This window comes from Mytilus galloprovincialis, chromosome 14 (assembly GCF_965363235.1).
Source record: "Mytilus galloprovincialis chromosome 14, xbMytGall1.hap1.1, whole genome shotgun sequence".
Classification (NCBI taxonomy): Eukaryota; Metazoa; Mollusca; class Bivalvia; order Mytilida; family Mytilidae; genus Mytilus; species Mytilus galloprovincialis.
In genome coordinates this window covers 50,159,293-50,185,076 of record NC_134851.1, presented here as the reverse complement: position 1 = coordinate 50,185,076, position 25,784 = coordinate 50,159,293, and the positions used below count along the sequence as shown (strand labels likewise).

Genomic DNA, 25,784 nt, shown 5'->3' with positions numbered 1-25,784 from the left:
ATAACTTCTGAATCATGCAAAAAACAATAAAAGGTAATTTCAAATTTAATTTCAAAGTCATGTAAAAGATGTCGTGTACAAAAATGGAAGTTGAAAAATTACCGCTCCTTGCTAAAACATAAAACAATGGTAGGAAACATTAAAATGTACATGTTTACAATATATTTTTCTAGTGCTAATATACACTAACAAGAATATATAATTTGCATGCAAGATATAAAAAGCAACTACATAATAGAAATAATAGTTAGCAAGTTTTCAAACTTTGGAAATGGAAGTTATCTCTCTGATTTGTTAGAGTTCTGTTCATCTTGTAACTCAGTTTGTTTATATTTTTATGGGGAAAGTATTATCAAAATAATGAGTTTTGGTAGCTTTGGCACTTATTAAAATTATATTAACATTGATTTACAGGGGTTTCATTATCTTTCATGTTGACTGGTACTTTCCACGTTTCTAGGTGGTACTTTTCAATTTATTCCATGAATATCTTATATAAAAATTTCTACATTTAGGCAGTACTTGTCAATAGCATAGGAGGGTAAAAATACCAGGTACCGCCTCCTAATAAATGGCCTGGATTTAATCTTTACAGGGAAAACATGAGCAGGAAAAAGAGTGAGAAGTTTCAATATTTTCCCTCCAAAGTGGCAGATTTGTCTTCTCTGTTGGGACACTTATCTTCAAAGAGACGTTCAAAACAAGAATGTGTCCCCAGTACACGGATGCCCAATCCGCACTAACATTTTCTATATTCAATGGACCGAGAAAATGGGGGAAAATCTCTTATTTGGCATTAAAATTAGAAAGATCATGTGTACTTAGTTTCAAGTTGATTGGACTTTAACTTCATCAAAAACTACCTCAACCAAAAACTTGAACCTGAAGCGGGACAGATGGACGGGCAAACCAACGGACACACAGACCAGAAAACATAATGCCCATAAATGGGAGATAAAAATCTGAAAGAGGTCAACAATCACGCTAAATCCCTGATTGGTTAAGAGGAATTATAATGATTACTATGTAAGGTGAAGCTCTAGGGATTTTTGTTAATTTTATACATGCATATTCATTCATTAAACTAAACACATACATCTTGGATATATATATATATATATATATATATATATATATATATATATATATATATATATATATATATATATATATATATGAGGGGTCTTGGTGGCCAAGTGGTCAAAGTACACAGCAACAGGTCAAGTGCATTTGACATTCAATGACTTTTTTGACACATCGCTCTCGTTTTTTGGTGCTTCAATGATCAATATCAGCCATACCAAAAAGACAGTGAATTGTGGACATACTAAACATCTTCTTTCTTTCTGATTTCCTTCTACTTACCAAAGCAAAGAAATGCTAATAGATTTAGTTTTTAGTTTATTTTAAGAAGAAAAATTGTGTTAATGTTGAATAGAAAATATAACCAAAAAAAAGTAATCAGAATAGATATTTAGTAACTAAGGATACAAATCTGTATTTGTGATCCCTAATATTATTTTAAGACTGCCAAAAAAAGTAAAAATTAATTGAAAAAGGTTATTTTCACTAATAATCATTAAAAAGGAAACATAACCCCTTCACATCTAAAGAGATATAATCTCTTCTATCCTGTGTACAATTTAACCTATCATCTTGTATCATCAAACATTCTAAATCACAATTTCTTTCTTTGCATTAAAATCTACATGTACTTTCACTTCATTTTTTGTCTTCCCTCAAAACCTATGATTGTCTGTTTTTCCCTTACTAAACATTGCTCAATCTTCAGAAACATAACCAGGGAAAGTATTATAAAGAAGAACTTGTGTTCATGCACCTTGACCCTAGACAAATGTGCAATGTTATACACTATTACCTTAAATTAAAGAGCCTACATTATATGACTAATAAATATATATGATTTTGTCTATCTACAGAGTTATTTGCCCACTGCTAGAGTTACTTCCCCTTTGCAAGAAGCTTACAGACATGCTTGATAAGATATACAAGATATTGGTGTATGTTATGTGCTATTTTGGTTGGTAGCTGCTCACTTGAGGCAGCATCAAGAGTTTCTTTTTTTCTAGTGATCATTGCAGGCAGTCAACATTTTGACAGTTCCCTAATAAGCAATGCATGTAGGCAATATTTCATATCTTTCTAGTGATGAATTGCATCCTGATAATATTGCTAAGAATTTAAACTTCTATACTCAGGGAAAGTAACTCCAACATTTTGATTCTTAAATGTATATAAAGAGGTGAAAATAAGCCAGACATGATACTAAGCTAGTGAATATATGGTACCCTACTCTTACCCGTTTCTGTTACCATAGCAACAGTCAGTTGAATAACCAAGTTGAAGCACAAGCAAATTATAAAAAAACATAAACAAAAATGTTAATATTTAATAAATCATAACCAATATAACAAATAACCATTAAAAAACGGTAGAAAATAAAATTGGGAGAGAACTTCACAAAAATTGCACTGGAAAACATCAAATAATCCAATTTACAGAAATAAGCCAGAAAGGGCTATAACTAAATTCAAGAAGTTTTGCCCTTTGACTCCCTTTGTCTGCGACAATGATTTTTTTTTTAATATATATTTTAAAGCAAAAACAAAAGTGACATATAAAATCAAAATAAAAGCTTTGAACACATCTATTTAAATTAAATATGCAAGAAAACATATGGGAGGAACCAAAGCATAAAACAACACAATGATGGACAACCAACACCTCATAAAATATAATAATTCTTTCACCAAAGGGAGAGAACTCATTTTGAAATTAGTTAACAAAATATCTCTCGATCACATGTCTAGGTTTTGCTCTTAATATTGGATACTTGATGATTTAAAGTTATTTTCTAAACTGTTGCAAATTCAGTACATTAAATTTAAGGTTCATTGCATGAGCAAAAGAGGGACGAAAGATACCAGAGGGACAATAAAACTCATAATTCGAAAATAAGATGTCAGTTCAACACATACACACTCAAATGATGATTTATTGCAATAATACTTGCACAGCTTTTTTAAAATTATGTTGGGTCACGAGGTAACAGATTTTTACTACATCAAGTATTTTTCTTGGAATGTTTCGAAGGATATATGGTAAAAAAAGGTGAATTTAACATTCATTTTACATGGAATCTTATCATGATACTAACCTGTGTAAGAAGAATGTTGTCAAACAGCAGTTTGGTTTCACCCTGGTCTTTAGTGATATCTGCATTGTCGTGCATTCCAAAGATTCCTGGCTTGGGGACAAGTGGCAATTGGTTTATATATTCTAAATAAGACTCAAACTACAAAGATAGAAACAGCAAATGTAAATTCATTTTTAAACAGTACATTCAATGAGATTTTGTTTGTTTATAACAGGTGCATGTAGTCGTTGTTTATTATAGTTCATTGAATACTCTTTCGAATTGTTCCTCATTTTATTTTTCCAAGGTATTTTATAGCTTTTTCTATGAGGTGAAGGTTATACTTTTTTGAAGGCCATATATTGACATATTTGTCTATTTGCCTTTGTAGTACAGTTGTCTCATAAGTAATTATACCACATCTCCTTATATTTATATAGCATATGTGGGTGTGTGTTAATAGTAATGAGTATTACCTCTCCTTCCTTTGGAGCATAGTATAAGTGGGTGTCATCAAAGAAGTAATTGTCATCCTCATTAATTTTCGGACTATAGAACTTGTCGAGGATACTATGTAGAGTACGTCTATCCCAATCATCTGTGACACGACCACCGTAATTACATTCTCCTGTCAGGTATCTTAACGCATCATATTGTACAGTCTACAACAAATAAATCATATTGTACAGTCTACAACAAATAAAACATATTGTACAGTCTACAACAAATATATCATATTGTACAGTCTACAACAAATAAATCATATTGTACAGTCTACAACAAATAAATCATATTGTACAGTCTACAACAAATATATCATATTGTACAGTCTACAACAAATATATCATATTGTACAGTCTACAACAAATAAATCATATTGTACAGTCTACAACAAATATATCATATTGTACAGTCTACAACAAATAAATCATATTGTACAGTCTACAACAAATATATCATATTGTACAGTCTACAACAAATAAATCATATTGTACAGTCTACAACAAATAAATCATATTGTACAGTCTACAACAAATATATCATATTGTACAGTCTACAACAAATAAATCATATTGTACAGTCTACAACAAATAAATCATATTGTACAGTCCTCGAAAGAAGAAATCCTGCTTGACCTGTACAGTAATTGTCAAACCTATGCTCCTTTCTTTTTCCAAAATTATTTTCATAATTAAGATAAAAACACAATATAATGCATCATAATCTTTCTTTAAAAATTGAAATGAGAAATATATTACTAGAAAAAAAAAAACATTTTAAATTTTGGAAATAAATAAAATTGAGAACATGTCAAAGAGACAACAACCCAACCAAAGAGCAGAAATAAGCTCATGGCCACCAATGGATCTTCAACACAGCGAGAGAAAAAAATATGTTTCAAGTAGATAAGTGAGCATTTGACTTACATCATATTCATTCATGAACATGGCCAACTGTCTGACAGAAATACGTAAATCTGTTTCATTAAATTCATAGGGAATATTCCATCCAAGAGCTCCAAACTTCCTTCTCTCCTGAACAATGGCATGGAAGAAACACAAACCAAACAGCATCTTTTTCCAACAATGCTACAAGTAGAGAAAACAAGTTTAAAATACATGGACACTGAAATTCTTCTTTAGAACTCATCTATTTTGATATTGATTTCATATTCAGATACACTGAAAATTCTTCTTTTGAATTAATTCATTTTCACATTCAGATTACACAAAATTCGTCTTGTAAATTCATTTATTTTCATTTTCAGATTACTCCGAAAAATCATCTTCAGAATTCACTCATTTTCGAAATTCAGCTTACCATGAAAATTCTTCTTTAGAATTAATTCATTTTCACATTCAGATTACACTGAAAATTCTTCTTACCGGTTTATGCAATTTCAAATTTTGTTATTGAAATTATTTGATTGCGCAGCTTTTTATTGCCATCTCTGCATATAATGTCAACATTTGTAATTCATGCTCATCAGAATAACCTCTACAAACTTATTTTGTAGACATTTAAACATGTAGTTGACAGTGTGATGAATTGAATATTTTGTTACTGATTGAATCAATTATTCAGAATCTAAATACATTGTTTAACAATGCATGTCATATACAAAAATTCCTACCCCACTCCTCATGCCTGAAAAATCAATCTACTGATAACAATATGCCTCCTGTTATATATCATGTTTACAGGTATAGTTTAGCACATATTTTGCAAAGGAAAACCTGTGAGCCGAGATCACCTATTTTTACTTCAGAACCCCCACTTGTACACATATGGCAAAGTACATATTTTTCCATTTGAAACCAAAATTGATCAGGTAAGAAAATAAATCAGAGGTGCACAATGCCATTAGATAATATATCTATAAGAGAAAAGAACTTATATGAGCATAATATATTTTCTACATATTTAAGTATTTTACAATAGAACCATTACCATGCTACCAAAGTGAATTTTGGCATTGTAAGGCACATACATGAGTCTAAATTATAATTCTTAGAAAATGATGTAGCTCAGAATTTAAGTGTCTACATTTAGATAGAGAATTGATGAGAACCTACAATAATTTTTAAATCATTATCAATTATTGTCATTCTTGCAAATTTGTATGAGAACATTACAAGGAAAGAGTAAACTGAAGTTTTAATTCTAGTCATTTTGTCACATTTTTTTAATTACTTTAATTCCTAAATTTACAATAACATGTAAGATTTTAGAAAGTCAAATATATATTATTTCATGGTAACCAATTTATTGACTCCAGAAAAATGATATGGTTTAAACGGTACTTTGTTTTTAGTTGAGAACATAACTTCGCTTTAAACAGTTAACTAGAATAGTGATACTAATCCGTCACCGTATACTATATACCAAATTATAATATCTAAAGTAAAGAACAGCATAGAAGAATTGAAGGAAATGTTTTAATATATTGTGTATATCATGTCTCAATATATGTAGTCCTTTGACAGCAGCCTCCATTTCATAGAGAGAAAAGGAAAAAAAATGTTTCTCTGTATCACAACTAAAAGTGTCTTTAAAAAAAAACTCTCCGGGATAATGATGTATAATGGGATAAATAAATTTCAATTGCAATATTTTTTGTATTATGTGTCACAATTGATTTTTTCTACTAAGCCTTAACTTGGATAAACTAGATGTTGAAAATTTAACCTTTCACAGTCATTTGAGAAGATGGATAAAACTGCCAGACACAATTTTGACCATTCAGCAAAAAAAAGCCTTTTCACTTTTAAATCTCTAAAAATGGAGAAGACTTCATTTTTTAAAAAAAATCAAATGGAAGGTTCTGGTAGTTGTCTTGATGGATTGGCTGGACAAGAGAAATGAAATTTGTGGATCAAAGACTACAATATTCTCTTGTGCGAAATGGAAAAATGGTTGTTATTAAATATATATCTGCTCCTGAAACAAAATCTGAAACAAAATATGTGCATTTATATACACTTAAAAGAATTACCCATGCATATATCATGATTTTCTACAGAGCTAAATATTTATATCTGCAGTGATGTACACGCAAATTACCTGGCTTCCTGTTTTCTGTTAAACAGAGCAAAATTATTACTGAAACATCTAACCATTTGTGAAATCAAAGTGAAATATTAAAGAATTTTAAAAAGGAAGTATGGGCCATGGTTTCTAATCCATCATAGATTCTAAAATAGCAGAAAACACTCTAGAATTTTGATGAAACAAGCGAAACTGTGAGCTACTGCTCACTGATGATACCCCCGCCGCAAGTGGATAACATTAATAGTGTAAAAATATGCAAGTGTTCGGTAAACAGGAAGTTGTCGAGTGATGAATCTGAAAACGCATCACACGGTATAGCTGACTTATAAAAATCCTGAAACCAAATTTCAGAAATCCTTGTATTGTAGTTCCTGAGAAAAATGTGACGAAAATTTTTAACTTGGTTATTATGTGTAAAATCATACAAGTGTTCGGTAAACAGGAAGTTGTCGAGTGATGAATCTGAAAACGCATCACACGGTATAGCTGACTTATATAAATCCTGAAAGCAAATTTCAGAAATCCTTGTATTGTAGTTCCTGAGAAAAATGTGACGAAAACTTTCAACTTGGCTATCATGTGTAAAATCATACAAGTGTTCGGTAAACAGGAAGTTGTCAAGTGATAAATCTGAAAACGCATCACACGGTATGGCTGACATATATAAATGTTGATACCAAATTACAGAAAGGGTGGATGTGTAGTTCCTGAGAAAAATGTGACGAAAGTTTCATGGGACGGACTGACTGACGGACGGACTGATGGACGGACGGACGGACTGACAGACAGAGGTAAAACAGTATACCCCCCCTTTTTTAAAGCGGGGGTATAATAATCAAATTTTGAGGCAGGAATGTCATTAATTTGTTAGACTTTCAATTCAAAAGAAGAAAACTATGCAAATACAGATTTTTTTTCAGATTGATTAGAATATTTTAACTAAGCCTTGTAAATTGAGATAACTCAGATTATTAAATTTTTGAAGGAATTAACCCTAAATATCTCTGTTCAGTATAACATCAAGAACAGTATAGAGACTGTACTTTTTCTTTTTTTTTCTGAAATCATTTTATGCCTGATTTGTTATTTTATTTAAAAAAATTTGTCATTTAGTTTTCTTTGTATTCACCTTTCCCTACATACCTTTATAAAATTGGTCAATTTTTCTCATCATGTTACTTTAAGTTTATAATAAGGATCAGGAAAGCAAAACAAATGAAAGCATGATAAAACACACATATAGAATCAATAGTTTAAAAGCTGAATTTTAAAATAAAAAATAAAAAAAATATCACTCCATCTGTGAAATTTGTTGAAATATCACGAAACAAGAAATAAAAAAACTGGCCACTTACTGCATTTTTGACTGAATTAAACAGTTCAATATCAGATATTGGATCAGTCATGTAGGACTTTAGTATATTGAAGCGTAATCCTTTTGGTGCCTCATTAGTCATCTTGACACCATTCTGCAGGATAGATACAGGGAAAAAACTGGTTGGGTAACTTGTTAACCATATACGGAAGTCAGGATGTGTCTGTTCTGGGTTAAATTCCTAAAAGAAGAATATAAACAAGGTTTATTAGATAGTCGAAGGCCTAAAAACAACTTGAACATTGTTGTGATATAGAATATTTAGTGAAGTTATAGTTACCAGAAGTGAGTTATCTGCTCTGTTTACATTCAACTAACTTATTAAATATTTCTTGTCATAATCTGTTTAGCCATTTCTACTTAATTTATAATTTCATTTTCACATCCTTTAGATAAAAGAATTAGGCACTTTTTCAACTGACAATTAATTAAAACAAGAGTGCACACGCTGAAATGTCTCGCCTTCTTTACTAATCACTGATATAATGTTGATAGTCCTAAATATAAAGCTTTATTACAACTGTCACATAAACTCAACATTAACCAAGAAAACTAAACATTGATCAATGAACCATGAAAATGAGGTCAAGGTCAGATGAACCATGCCAGGCAGACATGTACAGCTAACAATTCTTTCATAAAAGACCTATTGCTTATAAATTAAAAAAAAACAGACTAAAACACAAAAACTTAACACTTAGCATTGAACCGTGAAAATGATGTCAAGGTCAAATAAAACCTGCGTGACTGACATATAGATCATAAAATATTTCCATACATCAAATATAGTTGACCTATTGCATATAGTATTCGAAAAATAGACCAAAACTCAAAAACTTAACTTTGACCACTGAACCATGAAAATGAGGTCAAGGTCAGATGACACCTGTCAGCTAGACATGTACACCTTACAATCATTCGATACACCAAATATAGTAGACCTATTGCATATAGTATAAGAAAAACAGACCAAAACACAAAAACTTAACTATAACCACTGAACCATGAAAATGAGGTCAAGGTCAGATGACACCTGCCAGTTGGACATGTACACCTTACAGTCATTCCATATACCGAATATACTAGACCTATTGCTTATAGTATCTGAGATATGGACTTGACCACCAAAACTTAACCTTGTTCACTGATCCATGAAATGAGGTCGAGGTCAAGTGAAAACTGTCTGACAGGCATGAGGACCTTACAAGGTATGCATATACCAAATATAGTTATCCTATTACTTATAATAAGAGAGAATTTAACATTACAAAAAATCCTAACTTTTTTTCCAAGTAGTCACTGAACCATGAAAATGAGGTCAAGGACATTGGACATGTGACTGACAGAAAGTTCATAACATGAGGCATCTATATACAAAGTATGAAGCATCCAGGTCTTTCACATTCTAAAATATATATCTTTTAAGAAGTTGGCTAACGCAGCTGCCGGATCACTATCCCTATTTCGAGCTTTCTGCAACAAAAGTTGCAGGCTCGACAAAAAATAAGTAACTCAAATCACCCATACATAATTATAAACTACTAAAAACTGACCTCACAAACCTTCTCCAGCGTAGGCATCCATGAAGGAGCTAAATGACAATTCTGTAACATCACCCATGTTCCTTCCTTTAAACCTTTCTCAATCATCTTCATGGCAATTGGACCTTGACCTTGACCCAAAGACAATGAGTCAAACTTGGCACCACCAAATCCCTACAATCATTCATCAAATATAATAATTAATACAAAACCTTATACGATACTACTATAATAATCCTTTTAAAAATGTAGACCCAAACTATTTAAATTTTGTCAAAAGTTGTTTCAAATTTTTTAAGAGCTGTTCAAGATTCATATCTAAATATTTTAACCGTTAGCCTAACCACATGTATTCATTAGATAATAAGTTTGGTCTTTTTTCACTTAAAGATGGATACACTAACTTTTCTTAATTATGAATGATATTTAAGCCATGCCAAACCAGGCTCAATTTATTTAGTAATAAGATCATTGTTACATTTGTCAAAACTTCCATTTTAAATCTTGTCTTAAATATGTAGATATTTGAACCACATAGTATTGGATAAGATAAAATTTATTGAGTTAAAACACAAACCATATCTTCAGCAAATCTGAGTAAAGCTGACATAGGATCAGAACCTGGTGACAACACAAACAATAACGGTGAAGTACAATTACTGTCAGCAAAGGCTTTGGGAAGATCAAATGGTGGTGGTTCAACAAACTTCTTGCCAAGTTTCTCTGTCACAAAGTCAAATACTGCAGGAACGACCTTGTCTGGACGGAGACAACGTAAAACTAACATTTTCTGGAACATTGTTAATTTTTCCTGCCATTCACCTGCATATTTACTATGATGAGGTTCCTGAAAATGTAGAAATATACAATATATTCAAATTTACATAATAAGCATTTCTTAAAAATATTCTATGGACGATTGAGAATAATTCAAATAAAAATATGTAAAAACAACAGAAAGTGATTCGACTTAGATGTTGTTTTTGTACTTCTAATGTTAAGTCACTAAAAAGTCATAAACATGTTAAAGGTACCAGAAATGTGCATAGATGTTTGAATGGTTTTACACTAGTCATTTTTCAACTTCATAGCTTGATGTTTGGTGTGAGTCAATGCTCCTTGTTGAAGGCTGTACTTAGACCTATCATTGTTTACTTTTTACAAATTAAGACTTGGATGGATAGTTGTCTCATTGGCATTCATACCCCTTCTTCTTATATCTATAGATTATACTTATACTCACAGAGTCATCAGAAATAGATTAAACTTGTACTCACAGAGTCATTAGAAATAGATTAAAAACTTATACTTACAGGATCATCATATAATTCCCGCCATTCATTCTTTTGTGTCAGGAATTTCTGACGCATTCCTTTGTAGACTGTCAAATCATCAAGACGACAGAGTTCATCCCATGATTTGGATGGGAGCCATGTTGCAGGATTTGGATGTGGGTTGTCTAAACCAATACCTCCAGTCAACAAGAATCTCCATTCCTCTTCATTAACCTCCTTCTGATGTTTCAGGATGTTTACACAGAGGATGAAGGAAAACAGTAACTAGAAAAAAAAGTTGTTTGGTCAAATTCAAAAATTTATATAGTGTCTGTTTTTCTTGTAATGTATTTAAAAACTTTTCCACAATGCATTTGCATTTGATTTCACAAAATTAACCTATTTTTTCAAATTAAAAAATAAATTGAGGGATCTTGAAAAATCTGACTTTGTAAACTTTCAGACTATTAAACAGCATTTAAGTTGACACAATTTATCAACTAATCTTTTCACATTCAAAAACATATTTAGGATTTAAAAGTCCGACATTTCCTAACTTTTAGAGCATGCAACAGCATTTAAAATCACATTTCCAAACTCTCAGATCATGCAACAGAATTTGAAATCATAAAATTTACAAACCTTATCTTTCTCAAAGAGAGATCTACAGATGTTACAGTACAAAGAATATGTAAAATGGTCGTAGAGATGTTTCAGACGAACTTCCAAATTGTCTGATTTTTCAGCATTGTCAATTGACAGCACAAAGAGATTTATAAACCATGTTAAAGAATATTGGTACATAGGTTCAATATTGGCCAAGTCTGCAATGGAGAAGAACAGAATCGTAGAGTGCACTGCAATCGGTGTGTAACCCATACGGGCCTGGTCAATTTTAATTTCAGTCTCTTCTGCAATCGCCTACAAAATAAAACATACATAAAATAATTTTTCTGATAATTGGAACTTTTAGCTAAAATTTTCTGCCTTTCTTCCTAATCAAAATTTTATGGGATTATGCTATAGATGTAAAAAAAAAAAATCTTTTAGTCACTTGGAGATTTGACAGTATCAAACAAGTATTAAGGTGGTACCTATTACTACTGGGAGATAACTCTGTAAAATCAGCTCAACATTTTAATTACGTTGTGTTGTAAAGGGAAATTTGTGTTTATCAAACTACTATATAACCAGTGTAATTTTTCTGACAAAACGGTTGGTTCAAATTTTTAATAAATTTTTTGATTTTTTTTAAAGTGTCAAAGTAAATACTTTGACAAAATTTTATGAAATTAAATGAGCCAAATTTATTTTTGTGAAAGTGTTGGGTACCACCTTAAAAGCATATGAAAATATATTACAACTCTCTCATTTCTTATGTAACTGTGAACCCTACTGATTCCTAATGAACGCTGAATGACTAAAGCTAATACTTTATGTACAATACAGCTTAATAAGAATTACTTTTTCAACTTCAGGATTACGCATTTGATTTTGAAACTTCAGGTTAATCAACTTGATACACATTTAACGTGTTCTCTAAAAAAAACAAGAGTGCACACGCTGAAATGTCTCGCCTTCTATACTAATCATTGATATTATGTTGATAGTCCTAAGTATAAAGCTAAGCTTTATAACAACTGTACCATAAACTTAACATTAACCAAGATAACTAAACAAAGACCAATGAACCTTGAAAATGAGGTCAAGGTCAGATGAACCATGCCAGGCAGACATGTACAGCTAACAATGCTTCTATACAACATATATAGTTGACCTATTACTTATTGTTTAAGAAAAATAGACCAAAACACAAAAACTTAACACTGTGCAATGAACCGTGAAAATGAGGTCAGGGTCAAATAAAACCTGCGCGACTGACATAAAGATCATAAAATATTTCCATACACCAAATATAGTTGACCTATGGCATATAGTATTAGATAAAAAGACCAAAACTCAAAAACTTAACTTTGACCACTGAACCATGAAAATGAGGTCAAGGTCACATGACATCTGCCCGCTAGACATGTACACCTTACAATCATTCCATACAACAAATATAGTAGACCTATTGCATATAGTATGAGAATAACAGACCAAAACACAAAAATCTAACTATAACCACTGAACCATGAAAATGAGGTCAAGGTCAGATGACACCTGCCAGTTGGACATGTACACCTTACAGTCCTTTCATACACCGAATATATTAGCCCTATTGCTTATAGTATCTGAGATATGGACTTGACCACCAAAACTTAACCTTGTTCACTGATCCATGAAATGAGGTCGAGGTCAAGTGAAAACTGTCTGACAGACATGAGGACCTTGCAAGGTATGCACATATCAAATATAGTTATCCTATTACTTATAATAAGAGAGAATTCAACATTACAAAAAATTTGAACTTTTTTTTCAAGTGGTCACTGAACCATGAAAATGAGGTCAAGGACATTGGACATGTGACTGACGGAAACTTCGTAACATGAGGCATCTATATACAAAGTATGAAGCATCCAGTTCTTCCACCTTCTAAAATATAAAGCTTTTAAGAAGTTAGCTAACACCGCCGCCGTAGCCGCCGCCGCCGCCGCCGGATCACTATCCCTATGTCGAGCTTTCTGCAACAAAAGTTGCAGGCTCGACAAAAATCATTTTAATTTCAATGTTTTGGAAGAATGAAAATAGAAGTTTTAAATTTTTTTTAAAAGTTCGGCAAGATCCAGATGTGCTCTTTGAAATTTTATAATAACGAATGAAGTGATAGGTACATACCTGTTTCTCTGAAATTTCATTGGACAGAACTTTGGAGGATGACAGTACTTTAATGGCTGTCTCATCTTCTAAAATGTTTCCTTCTGACGATGACAAGACTTCAAGAATTTTATCTTCAATCTCCTTCAGTTGTCTGTAATGAGGAATAATACAGTTACGTTGAATGATTTCATAATTAATAATCACAATGTTGATTACAGTTTTAATAATCGTAATGGCGATTACAGTATAAGTAACAATTGAGACACTGGCATGCCAGGGATCAAAAGACTTAATGGAGAACTATGTTTTTCCTTTAGTAGCTGAAATAACCAGAATATACTGTTAACACAGATGTCTGTGCTGAAATAACCAGAATATACTGTTAACACAGATATGTCTGTGCTGAAATAACCAGAATATACTGTTAACACAGATATGTCTGTGCTGAAATAACCAGAATATACTGTTAACTATGTCTGTGATCACCAATCACAAAATTTAACAATGGTTGATGCTGTCAATGCCAAGCCAGTGCCAGACACTGCATACCTATGTCATTCTTTCTGAAACTTGCATTGAAGGAGAGACAAACACTACGAGCAAAGTTTATAAATGTATACCCTGCTCCTCTTCATTTGTACAGATATGGCAATGGCTATGGTTTGCTATGCAAACCCCAAAAAAACATTCAAGATTCTCCAATTTCCTTTGAAATTCAGTAGCAAGTTCAGGATCTCTTTCATATTAACTTTAGTTACCACATTTGATTTACATTTTGACACCATTTTATTATAGAGAACCTCTTACCGTTTATTTTCAGCTCCCTGCAGAATAAGTGCATTTTTCTCTTCCTCGAGTTCTGGTCTTTCTCTGGCTACAACAATACCCAGTAACTGATCCTGTAAACCTTCAGGTGTAATCATGAAATTCAACAGGGTCACCTGAAATAATATTCAGAAGAAATCACTATTAGTCTATATGTATCCTTGCATTTCATTGAGATTTATTGTGACACTTAGAATAGGTTACATTATGATGTTTTTAATACAACTATAAATTGTTGACACAGATAAATGCTAAAAAAAAATATTCTTAAATGGTAGGTAACTTCAATTATCGTCTTCTTCCATCAAATTCTCCTTACCTAAGTTTAAACATATCTAATAATAGCGGATGGCGAAAAAACTTATGGCAACTAATATTAATCCCTCTCCAATTTGCAGGTGGGAGTGCTGCCTTGTAGCAGCATTAGCCTGCTCTTTTTTCGAAATCTACAAGGGTGTCTTTTACGTGCTTACCTTGACTGAAGTTTCTGGTAAGTAGTGTGGATTCCTGAGTTTAGTTGTCATGTAGAACTTGAAGTCTTGTGAGTACTCAATGGTGCTATCACCAAGCCTAATACACATACTTCCACCCTGTTTAAATGTCTGTTTCAACAATAAAGGTTCCAACAATGGATCCAATTCTTCACCTAAATTCTCCATTAAAACCTACAAGAGAATAAATAAATGATTTTAACTTTTCAATTGCGATGTGTGTATGATAAATGATATTGTTACTGCAAACAAAATGTTTGCTTTTTTAATAATATAGCTTCTAAAAAATTTTTCGATTTAAAACATTAAAACAATTTCTGAAATCACATTTTTCAAATTTATATTTTTAATTGCCATTTTTTTTATATTAATAGTTCAACTTTAAAAAATAGACCTTTCTTCACCTTTTCTATGAAATTGATGTGTTAAATAAAAAATACTTACTGGAGTTCCAAACTGTATACAATTTTCTAATGTTCTGACGAAATCAGCATCAGACAATTTGACAACATGTAGATTGTTAGCCTTTTCCATGTTCTTTATCCATTTATTGGCCTGACCCTGGGGATCTATCATCAAAGGCCATCTTCTGGCATTCCTATTATAAAAAAAATGTATGAGTGTTAATATCTGTCCAGGTTTTATACTATATAACATCCAATTCAATTACATTTAAAACTATTTCTAAGAATTTCCATAATGGTAAAAAATCTTCAGTCATGGCTTGCAAAACAGTTGTACTTTCCTGTCAATATTTTTTTGACTGGCTGGTGTATAGCTCAAGTTGACCTGAAATGTGGGTTAAATATAATTTAAAACAAGAATGTGTCCCCAGTACACGGATGCCCCATCCACACTACCATGTTCAGTGGACCGTGAAAATGGAGTAAAATCTCTAATTTGGCATTAAAATTAGAAAAACCATAACATAAAGAACATGTGTACTAAGTTTCAAGTTGATTGGACTTCAACTTCATCAAAAACTACCTTGATCAAAAACTTTAACCTGAAGCGGGACAGACGGACAAACAGACAAAGGATGGAAAGACTGACGGACAAACAAACGAACGGACCCACAGACCAGAAAACATAATACCCATAAATGGGGCATAAAAACATTGAGGTTTTGGTGATAATTTTCACTTGACATTTTCCATTTCACACAATGGTATTACAGTGTAACCTTCACAATCTGACAAACTTAAGGACCAGAAAAAAATGGCGAATTAAGCAGGGTGCAGGAATATTCAGGTTTTTCTGCAAGGCTAGGCATATTTTGGGTCCATGAATATGTTTCGGTTCACGCAGGATGTTGGAATACTCAGGTGTCTGATTAGACATGTTACACAGTATTCTTAAACAAACTGCTTTTGCTTACGAGAGAATGATGCCGTTTTCTACAGAGAAGTTGTCAGTTGGTAATCCACAAATATTCCAAGCTCTAATTTTAACAGGTTCTCCTAAACTGGACACTAGTGAGAATTCATCAGAACATGGAATTCCTTGTTTCCTCACATCATTCAACCATGTCTGTACTTGATCCTGTAAAAACACACGATGGTCAGTAAAAAAAAATATGCAGATTATATTTCATATGTTTCTATAAAATATTTGAAATGTATTATTTCACTGAACCTTTAATAATTTCCACTTAATTAATTAATAGTTTCCACTGTAAATTTAGCTTATGTTAACTTTTTGCATTTTTCAAGTCAGTTTATAATTTATTTATGATAAAAAGTTAACCTTAATTTGTGTTTTGTTAAATAACATATTTTTTGCAGATTTGCTTGCTGTAATAATATTGAAGTTAACATTATTGTCTACTGGTTGTTTTACCTGTCTGTAAGCAGATGTGAAAGCTCCAAGGTAAGCAACAGTTCCACTAGATACTAAGATATCTCCAGTTAAGTTAGTATATCTTGTAGCCAACATGCTAGCAGCTGCTCCCCATCTAAAATCATATAACATCAAATTCATCAGTCAAATTCTTACAAAAATAATTAAAATCTCAATTCAATTAAAACTATCAATATATCACTCAAATCCTTAAAATTAATTTAAAAAAAAAAAAAAAAAAAAAAAAAACTTCGCCCGAATCAATAACATTTGTTTCAAAGATAAATCTTTATACGTCTGTCTTTCATTAAAAGTGAAGAATCTTTGAATTTTTGAAAAAGAAGGTATTTTTGTCTCCCTACACCTTGTTAGGCTATTGTCAACATAAAGAGATTGTATATAGTATTTTTATTAAAATGAAATTCCATAATAATAGTTGTTAGTAGTGGTACTGTATATAGTAAGCTATCATCTGGATAATGACAAGTGCAAATTGTGGAGAAATAAAAAGGAAAGGTAAGAAACTATTTATTCACCTGTCCTTTTCACCACCAAGACCACTGATCAGTTGTTCGGCTCTTTCTAATTTCTTTGTACAAAGGTCGACTTGATTCTCAAGGTCTGCCTTCTTTTTCTTGTTATGTGCCAAAGTATCTTGCAACTTAGATAATTTCTCTTGAACCTCTCTGAGTGAGGCACGTTTCTTCTCTAAAGTTCCCATGGCAATTGCTAATTCTCCCTCTGCCTTCTTCAACAACTCCTTCTTAGGAGCTACAACTTTAGCCACCCTAGAAATAGAAAATTTTTGAAATTTAATGGCATAGCTTTGTATGTTTGTTCTGAATAGAAACAAATTATATGCATGCTACTTCCTTTTTATTTATTATGTTTGATATGGTCAAGGAAGAAATTATCTTTATTAACTTTTAGAATTTTTGGTTTCCAATGCTCTTCATTTTTGATTGAAAAATAAAATCTTTGAACTAATAGATCATAACATAACAAGAATGTGTCCATAGTACATGGATGCCCCATCCGCACTATCATTTTCTATGTTCAGTGGACCATGAAAATGGGGTAAAATCTATAATTTGGCATTAAAATTAGAAATATCATATCATAGGAAACATATGTACTAAGTTTCAAGTTGATCGGACTTCAACTTCATTAAAAACTACCTCAACCAAAAACTTTAATCTGGAGCGGGACGAACAGACAAATGAATGGACGCACAGACCAGAAAACAAATGCCCCTCTACTATTGTAGGTGGGACAAAAAAATCATAAAACAAATTAGTGTTGAGACCATTTGGCAAAGAACTCCTTTTGAGCCCTTTGGAATTTATTACACCCAAATGTATCTAAATATATAATTGCTTTTAAAAACTTGAGATGAGGCATTTCTGATAAAAGACTAAGGAAAACTGGTTGACACCTAAATGAGTAATTAGTAACTGCAAAAAATAAAAAAGAAAATGTAGTATGATTGCCAATGAGACAACTCTCCACAAGAGACCAAAATGACACAGAAATTAACAACTATAGGTCACTGTACGTCCTTCAACAATGATTAAGGCCCATTATGCCTCTCTTTTCAAACATGTGACAACATTATATATATAACATTACCTGTCATACACATCCATGGCTCTGACCCATTTACATAGACCCTCACAGGCACCTGAGGCATTACGAATCTTGTCAGGGTCAAATTCTGGATTTGACATATATTTCTTACGAATTTGTGCAATGTTTGGGCCTGGAATGTTGTCCTAAATAAAAGAAGATATTCATTTAATAATGTTTATTCTAATTCTGAGGCATAACAAAAAGAATTAATACATTAGAGATCGGAAAACTGTACAAAATCAAAATAAATTTAAATTCCGTGAAATTCCATTATTGTTTTTGGCACATTTACGTCATTTCAAAACATGACATCATGCGAATGAAAACAATAAAGCTGAAGGTTTTTCCATTGCGTTAACCTTCTAAACTTGGATAATATTGCATTAAAATAAAATTTTGAGGTAGGTGTTACTTTTTTCTATTCTATTGCATTATTCACACATTTACTGGTTTCAGTAAGTCAAATTGGCTCCTTCGTTACAAAATTTCAACAGTGAATTTGACAGTAGCTAATGAAAAAAAAACATTCAAATGGCAGATGTTGGGTTTGAGAATTTACAGAATCAATCACATTTTTCTAGCGGTTATTTAAGAAAGATTCATGCAAGCTACAAATTTACGGTTATTTAAGAAAGATTCATGCAAGCTACAAATTTATGGTTATTTAAGAAAAATTCATGCAAGCTACATATTTATTAGGTTTTTTGTACATTTTATCTAACGGTTGTTAAATAGAACAGCCACACACACAGCATATCCACCCTCGCTTCAGTTTTTTAATGACAGTATTTTTCCTTTTAGAAACAAAACAATTCATGGAAGCTCAGCTCAGGATAAAATTTTATTATCATGGCCCAGGCCATATTTAAATTTCCAACAAATCTATGGCTTCCGTGAATTATTTCTTAATTTTCCTGTGGAAACCTGGTTTAAAACTGCACGAGAAGGCTTTTACTTATTTATTGTCATATGTAAACATACCTTATCAAAAGTTCTCAGTTGATCAAGAAACTTCATATCTCCCAACATTTTCTTGGCAGGGCCCCAGAAATCCTCTATTTTCTTGCCACTACCTGAAGGATCAGGGACACGATCTGGTTTGATTCCTCTGATTACACACACAGCTTCCATTACCAGTTTGACAGGTGCTGGGGGTTGTTTCATTGTCTTGACAAAGGTAATATCCTGTTGTGTCAGGGTATCCAAAGCAGCTAGAGAGGCATTCAGTGCAGGAATAGCCTCGGCCAGGTCAGCATCACATTCATCTTTGATAGCCTTGGCAGCTTTGGCTTGTTCATTGGCAACTGCCTCATCAGCTTTAACTACCTGTTATTAAACAATTAATTATTATTACTATTAAATATATGTTTTGCTATGCCTTCACTGAAGGGTATTTTGTAATTAACTTATATATATCTAAGATATTTTCGATGTTTCTTCTATCCAAGATACTAGTATGTCCACATTTTGTCACAAATGATTTCATTGAGTAGTTTTTTGTAGAATGTCTTAATAAATGTTGTTTATTACGAAAGAACCAGCTTCAAAAAAATCAGTACTACTGTAAGGTATACTGCCTGTGGTTTTAATATCAACTTAAATTTTTTGTAATACCGTGTCTTTTTCTTACCTTCTCAACTTTGGCCACTTCTATAGAATCTTTCTCTATGATGACCATTATCTCATCAACCTCTTTACTGGCAACAACCAACTGAGGTTTAAGGTCTGTCAATTCTTTCTGCATGTCTCCAACCTGTGAGGCAGCTGATCTCAGTTTCTCCAGACCTACTTCATATCTCTTTTTCTGTTTCATTACCTCCCTGTAATAAGGAAGTACTTCAGTAATAAGAATCATATTCAATATATGAAATATTCAGAATTGTTAGATATTGTGATTGAACAAGAGCATATATCCATGATCTGATTTGGAACATACATAATTACCTTAGTTTGTTATATCTCTTAGAAAGTTCACATATTAATGGATTTATGTATTTACTCTTAGGATTTTGTGACTATGACGCCATGGTTCATAACTATACCTTAAACCTGAGTAAGTACTGCTTTCTCACTATCACATTGCGACATTCAGTGATCTGTGAATTCTGTGTTAAATCATTTATTTCATGAATATTTTAAAATGCTTAAAATTCAAGTTCATGTTTGTGTAATCTCAACTTAACATCAAACACTTTAACCCAAAACCAAGACAACAAATGGACAGGAGGATAAACTTAATGATTCACCTTCTGGCTAAAGGATAGTTGTACAATTAAGAAACATAATATAAACCCCTTAATTTCAGCAGTGCATAAAAATGTGACATTTAAACAAACTATTGGAAAACAATTGAATAACAGACTAATTTTTTTATAAGGAAAACTTACTCTCTCTTTTTATCGAGTAGTGACTTAAAGGTGTTAATCAATTCTAGGTAGGATGTTGGTGTTACGTAATTATGTCTCTCCAGTTCTAAGAAGAAACGTTGTGATAGATCTCTTGTTGATGTATGGAATGTCTTACAGACGTCAATGCAACCCTTCCTCTCATCCTCCTCTAATTCTACTTCCTCTAAGAATCTGGTTGCTACAGCTTCCAAAGCATCTTCAGGCCATGTCTGAAAAATAAAAAAAGTTGTCTTAAGATGTTTCAAGCATTAGAAGAATTGTGTTTTCGCAACACTATGATTAGTTGATACTGATTGGTTCATCCTAATGACCAATAAAATTCACGTAAAATGTTTGAAGGTCAATGCACAGACATTGGTCAATTCAATTTTGCATATCATGATGGAACCATAGTGACGAAACTTGAAAGAGGACTTCTTATAATGACGCCTGTGTGCAGTGTATGGCAATATTAGATGTAACTTGTATAATGAAACTTTTATTCTACCACTTGAAAGGTATTGGCTGATCAAAAAAACATGCAAAGAAGCACTAGAGCCGAGCACTAATCAGATTAGTACTTACCTGGAACCAATCAATGGTACAGCAATTGACAAGTGAGGGAAACTTCCTTAGTCTGTCACGGAAAGCATCACCAATAGGACTCATAGCTAATACAATATGGAGCTGATCTCGACAACGTTGAATGAAGAAGTTAAACAAGGAAACTGGGGTACCATCTGTTTGTTTGGCTTTGTCTCTTTGTCTGAAAGTATCATTATAGTGTATACAATTTTTCTACCTTGTCAGTAAGATAATTAACTTTACAATGAATTAATGGATTAATTGATACTGCTAATATCCAGCTTCTGCCCTTTGACAAACCTGTCTTTAGTAACAGCAGGTAATGGTACTTGTGGTACAATTGATTTTGCATGAAGGTGGTACATAATACTAAACTCTTTAATTATCGGCTGAACTTTCAATCACAAAGTTTTATAAGCTTCTCAATGTCAGATTATAAGTAGTGTTTTCAAACTTCTATATATCCAATATTTTTTTTTCGATACAAAAAGTGGTTCTTTCAAAGGTTCAAAGTTAATATTTGTCAAAATTCATGAAAAACTAAACTAGGCTTACCTGTCTAGTTGTCTCATTTTTTCACAGATTTCTTGTTTTTCATCCAATGGGAACAAATTAGGAACTTCACCAGCATTTAACAAATTATTGATATCTTCCAAGAAGGATTCTTGTTTGATCTTTAAAGAAAAGTTGAAAATGGTGGTTGTAGTAACAAAATACAAATCTATGAAAAATCTTGTGAACTATCACGTGAAATTGAATGCTTTTTTCTGTGTATACTTTCTCTTGTATGAATTATATAAATTAATGAAATACAATGTTCAAAAGTATTAAGGAGTTTATTTAATGGATTTTCCTTTTTAAGATATTTTTACCGGCGTGTATTAGAAAGTAGGAAGTTATTTTGTCCTTATCTGTGTATAAAGGAATAGAAATTTGTTTTAACCACCTGATTATAAGAGAACAGGAAGTTATTTTTACCCACCTGTGTATCAGAGAATAGGAAAACAGCATGATTATCAGTTTCTGTTGATTTACGTAATATTCTTTTAATATCTTCTCTCCATTCAACACTAGTGTAACTCTTAGAAATTTCAACCTGTTAAAAAGTGAAAGTGACACTGTAGATAACAATAAAATGTGACATTTTGAACAATGAAATGTGACATTTTGAACAATAAAATGTGACATTTTGAACAATGAAATGTGACATTTTGAACAATAAAATGTGACATTTTGAACAATGAAATGTGACATTTTGAACAATGAAATGTGACATTTTGAACAGTGAAATGTGACATTTTGAACAATGAAATGTGACATTTTGAACAATGAAATGTATTGTAAACAATGATTAATTTGAAATGTCTGAGAGCCATTTAACAGTATGACTCTTTTTGTGTTACAGTGTACAAATTTATTTATCATCAGTTGGTTTTTCTTCTGCTGTTGTATTGAATGGCTTGTGTTATGAAAGTAGCCATCTTGAATTTTCTTAGTTACTGTGGATTCATTTATTTTTGTGGGTTCCAATTTTCGTGGATTCAGGAAAACTTACATATTCGTGGATATTTGATTTCTTGGTTTTGCCTAAGTCTGCATATAAGACTACGTAAATTTTGTCATTCGTTGAACATTTAATTTCGTGGTTCGCCTGTACAAACGAAATCCACGAAAATTGGTTACCCACAAATAATACTGAATCCACAGTATCATATTTTCTCAACATCGAAGAAATGTTGAATAGCATTGTATTGGCATCCCCTTTAATTCTACCTCTAATCTTATCTGATAACGTCTCATTAATGGCATCTACCCAATATAACATATTTTATCTGACCCATTTCAAAAAGATCATATCTTTTATATCTTACCTGGAAGAGGTCATAATCTGACATGTGTGCAGCCAAGCGTGTCAATGACTGACGACCTGAACCTCCAACACCCACTAACAAAGCATGACTTCTTGGTTGTTTGATAATACGGGAAATTCTTGATACATGTTCAATAGCAAATCTAAAATGTAAAATATACACATCATTATACATCATTTAAAAACTCTCCTACATGTACAAAATAGAAGATCAAATTTATTGATAAATCACTACTGGTATAAAAGTTCCACAGGCACAATTAAGCTTTCTTTCTCTCTTAATTGTTATGCTCATATTTTTTATATAAAGAAGTATACTTCTTGAATGAGATTTTTGTTCCGTTCAATAATGTTATTAACCTATAGTATTGCAGGAATTTTTTTAATTTTTGCATAACAATATATTTGAGCTTGTAATGCTGTAAAGATAAAGTTAAATTAATTACAAAAAATTACAATTATTAATAATATATGATATAAAATTACCTGAATAGTACAAGGTTCATTGGTTTTTTGCTCATATTATTGAATTCCTCAAGGTATCCCTCTACAACATGACGTAATTGTTCCAAGTCTCTAACTTCAACGTAATGTTTAGAATCTGACTTAGGATCTGCAAAATCACAGTACACCAAACTACGGAGATCGTCCTCTGTCACTTTACCGTCATTATCAAAATCCAAATGAATAAATAACTGATCAAAGTCTTCACGTAACTGATTCTTGCATACATCTCTTGCATAATTAAATAGCCAGTTTCTATCAGAATCATCAACAAGACGATCATAGTATACTCTGAACACCTAAAGATAGAGAATAAAAAACTTTATTAACATTTAAAGAATACACTTTAACGAGGACTAAAAAAAACACTTTTATAAACATTAAAAAAAAACATATTTATATGTTATTCAAAGAATACACTGACATAAAATTCAAAGAATACACTTTAATAAAATTTAAAGAACACACTTATAATTTTAAAAGAACACACTTATAATATTAAAAGAATATAATTCTTCTAACATTCAAAAATACACTTTTACAAACATTCAACATTAATATGTCATTAAATTAACAATTGCTTCAGACTTAAAAATAATCACTTTAAAGGCTGATTTTCAATATTTTTAAATGTAGATTTTGAATCTTTATAGAAGATTTTCGCCTAAATGATGATTGGGGGTTTAAGTAAGACATTAAAAAAGGAAAAACAAGAATGTCCCAAGTACAAGGATGCCCCACTCGTCTGGTGTATATATAAATTTAGTCCTGGTATCTATGATGAGTTTATTTCTATGTTCAGTGGACTGTGAAATTGGGGTAAAAACTCTAATTTGGCATTAAAATTAGAAAGATGATATCAATGGGAACATGTGTACTAAGTTTCAAGTTGATTGGACTTCAACTTCATCAAAAACTACCTTGACTAAAAACTTTAACCTGAAGCGGGACAAACAGACAGACGAACGAACGGACCCAAAGACCAGAAAACATAATGCCCCTCTACTACCGTAGGTGGGGCATAAAAACCAACTAACCTCATGAACCCAGAGACGTTTCATTGAGGCTGGTTCTTCCATAGTTTCTGGTGTAGATAGTAAGACACCCTGTATAACTCTGCTGAAGTCTCTCAAGTTAAATAGATAATGAGATTTGGCTGGTGTTGGTAGTAAATTCTTCATAGCTTCTTTATAGATAGTTAATGTACCCTGTACCAGCTGGTCAACACATGGTTTAAATTCATTACTGAATCCTCTGTAAAAATATAAAAAAATATATGTCAGATTACAATTATCATGTTTAAGCCATACCAAGTTTAATGCACACCACACATACATTGGAACATATAGATCTTTCATATATGAAATTTTTCACATCAATATAAATTTTTAATGATACAAAATGTATTTTAACATTGGAGAAAAATTACAATTAACAGCAAATTGCTCGTTATATTCCAATTTGATGTTAAATAAAGTATATTTGCTTCATTTACTTAGTAGTTGTGTAATGCATGGATAACTTTTCTCATTGTAACATATCCTAAATCTCAGCAGTTAATTAACATTGTAAAATATTCAAACAAACTGAAACAGTTCAATCAAATAACAAAAACATAAACAATAAACGTCATATTTCTCATGCCCCTAAATACTGAGGAAGGGGTACCAACTTTTGTGGATTAAGGAAAACAAGTGTTTGTTTTCTTGGATATTTGATTTTCTAGTTTTGCCAAAGCATACAGAAAATGTGTTCTTCTGTAACATTTATCCACAAAACTGGTATTCCATTAATAGTAAGGAATCCAAAGTAGGTATATAAGGTCTTTGCTCATTGTTGAAGGCCGTACGGTGACCTATAGTTGTTTATGTCTGTGTCATTTTGGTCTTTTGTGGATAGTTGTCTCATTGGCAATCATACCACATCTTCTTTTTTATATATAAGGTCTTTGAAATGAATATATACCAGATTTCTCAAAGGACACCTGCAGTCACA

The 25,784-nt window shown here is 31.8% G+C and overlaps 1 protein-coding gene across 3 annotated transcripts in view; it reads right to left on the bottom strand.

Moving 5' to 3' along the window:
• LOC143059633 (dynein axonemal heavy chain 7-like) overlaps positions 1–25,784 on the bottom strand; it is a 63,782-nt gene that overhangs the window by 7,432 nt on the left and 30,566 nt on the right. For all 3 annotated transcript variants that reach the window (XM_076233147.1, XM_076233148.1, XM_076233149.1), the window contains 25 exons: positions 24,827–25,043; positions 23,772–24,088; positions 23,287–23,428; positions 22,398–22,511; positions 21,971–22,089; positions 21,416–21,596; positions 20,831–21,060; positions 20,074–20,263; positions 19,425–19,769; positions 18,444–18,586; positions 17,351–17,602; positions 16,815–16,929; positions 16,354–16,517; positions 15,420–15,573; positions 14,958–15,149; positions 14,467–14,600; positions 13,678–13,810; positions 11,542–11,820; positions 10,939–11,184; positions 10,203–10,472; positions 9,638–9,799; positions 8,065–8,265; positions 4,585–4,746; positions 3,634–3,819; positions 3,179–3,316 (listed from right to left, as the gene is read on the bottom strand). In XM_076233147.1, the coding sequence (XP_076089262.1) occupies positions 3,179–3,316; positions 3,634–3,819; positions 4,585–4,746; positions 8,065–8,265; positions 9,638–9,799; positions 10,203–10,472; positions 10,939–11,184; positions 11,542–11,820; positions 13,678–13,810; positions 14,467–14,600; positions 14,958–15,149; positions 15,420–15,573; positions 16,354–16,517; positions 16,815–16,929; positions 17,351–17,602; positions 18,444–18,586; positions 19,425–19,769; positions 20,074–20,263; positions 20,831–21,060; positions 21,416–21,596; positions 21,971–22,089; positions 22,398–22,511; positions 23,287–23,428; positions 23,772–24,088; positions 24,827–25,043 (4,786 nt within the window). The remainder of the gene's footprint in view (positions 1–3,178; positions 3,317–3,633; positions 3,820–4,584; positions 4,747–8,064; positions 8,266–9,637; positions 9,800–10,202; positions 10,473–10,938; positions 11,185–11,541; positions 11,821–13,677; positions 13,811–14,466; positions 14,601–14,957; positions 15,150–15,419; positions 15,574–16,353; positions 16,518–16,814; positions 16,930–17,350; positions 17,603–18,443; positions 18,587–19,424; positions 19,770–20,073; positions 20,264–20,830; positions 21,061–21,415; positions 21,597–21,970; positions 22,090–22,397; positions 22,512–23,286; positions 23,429–23,771; positions 24,089–24,826; positions 25,044–25,784) is intronic.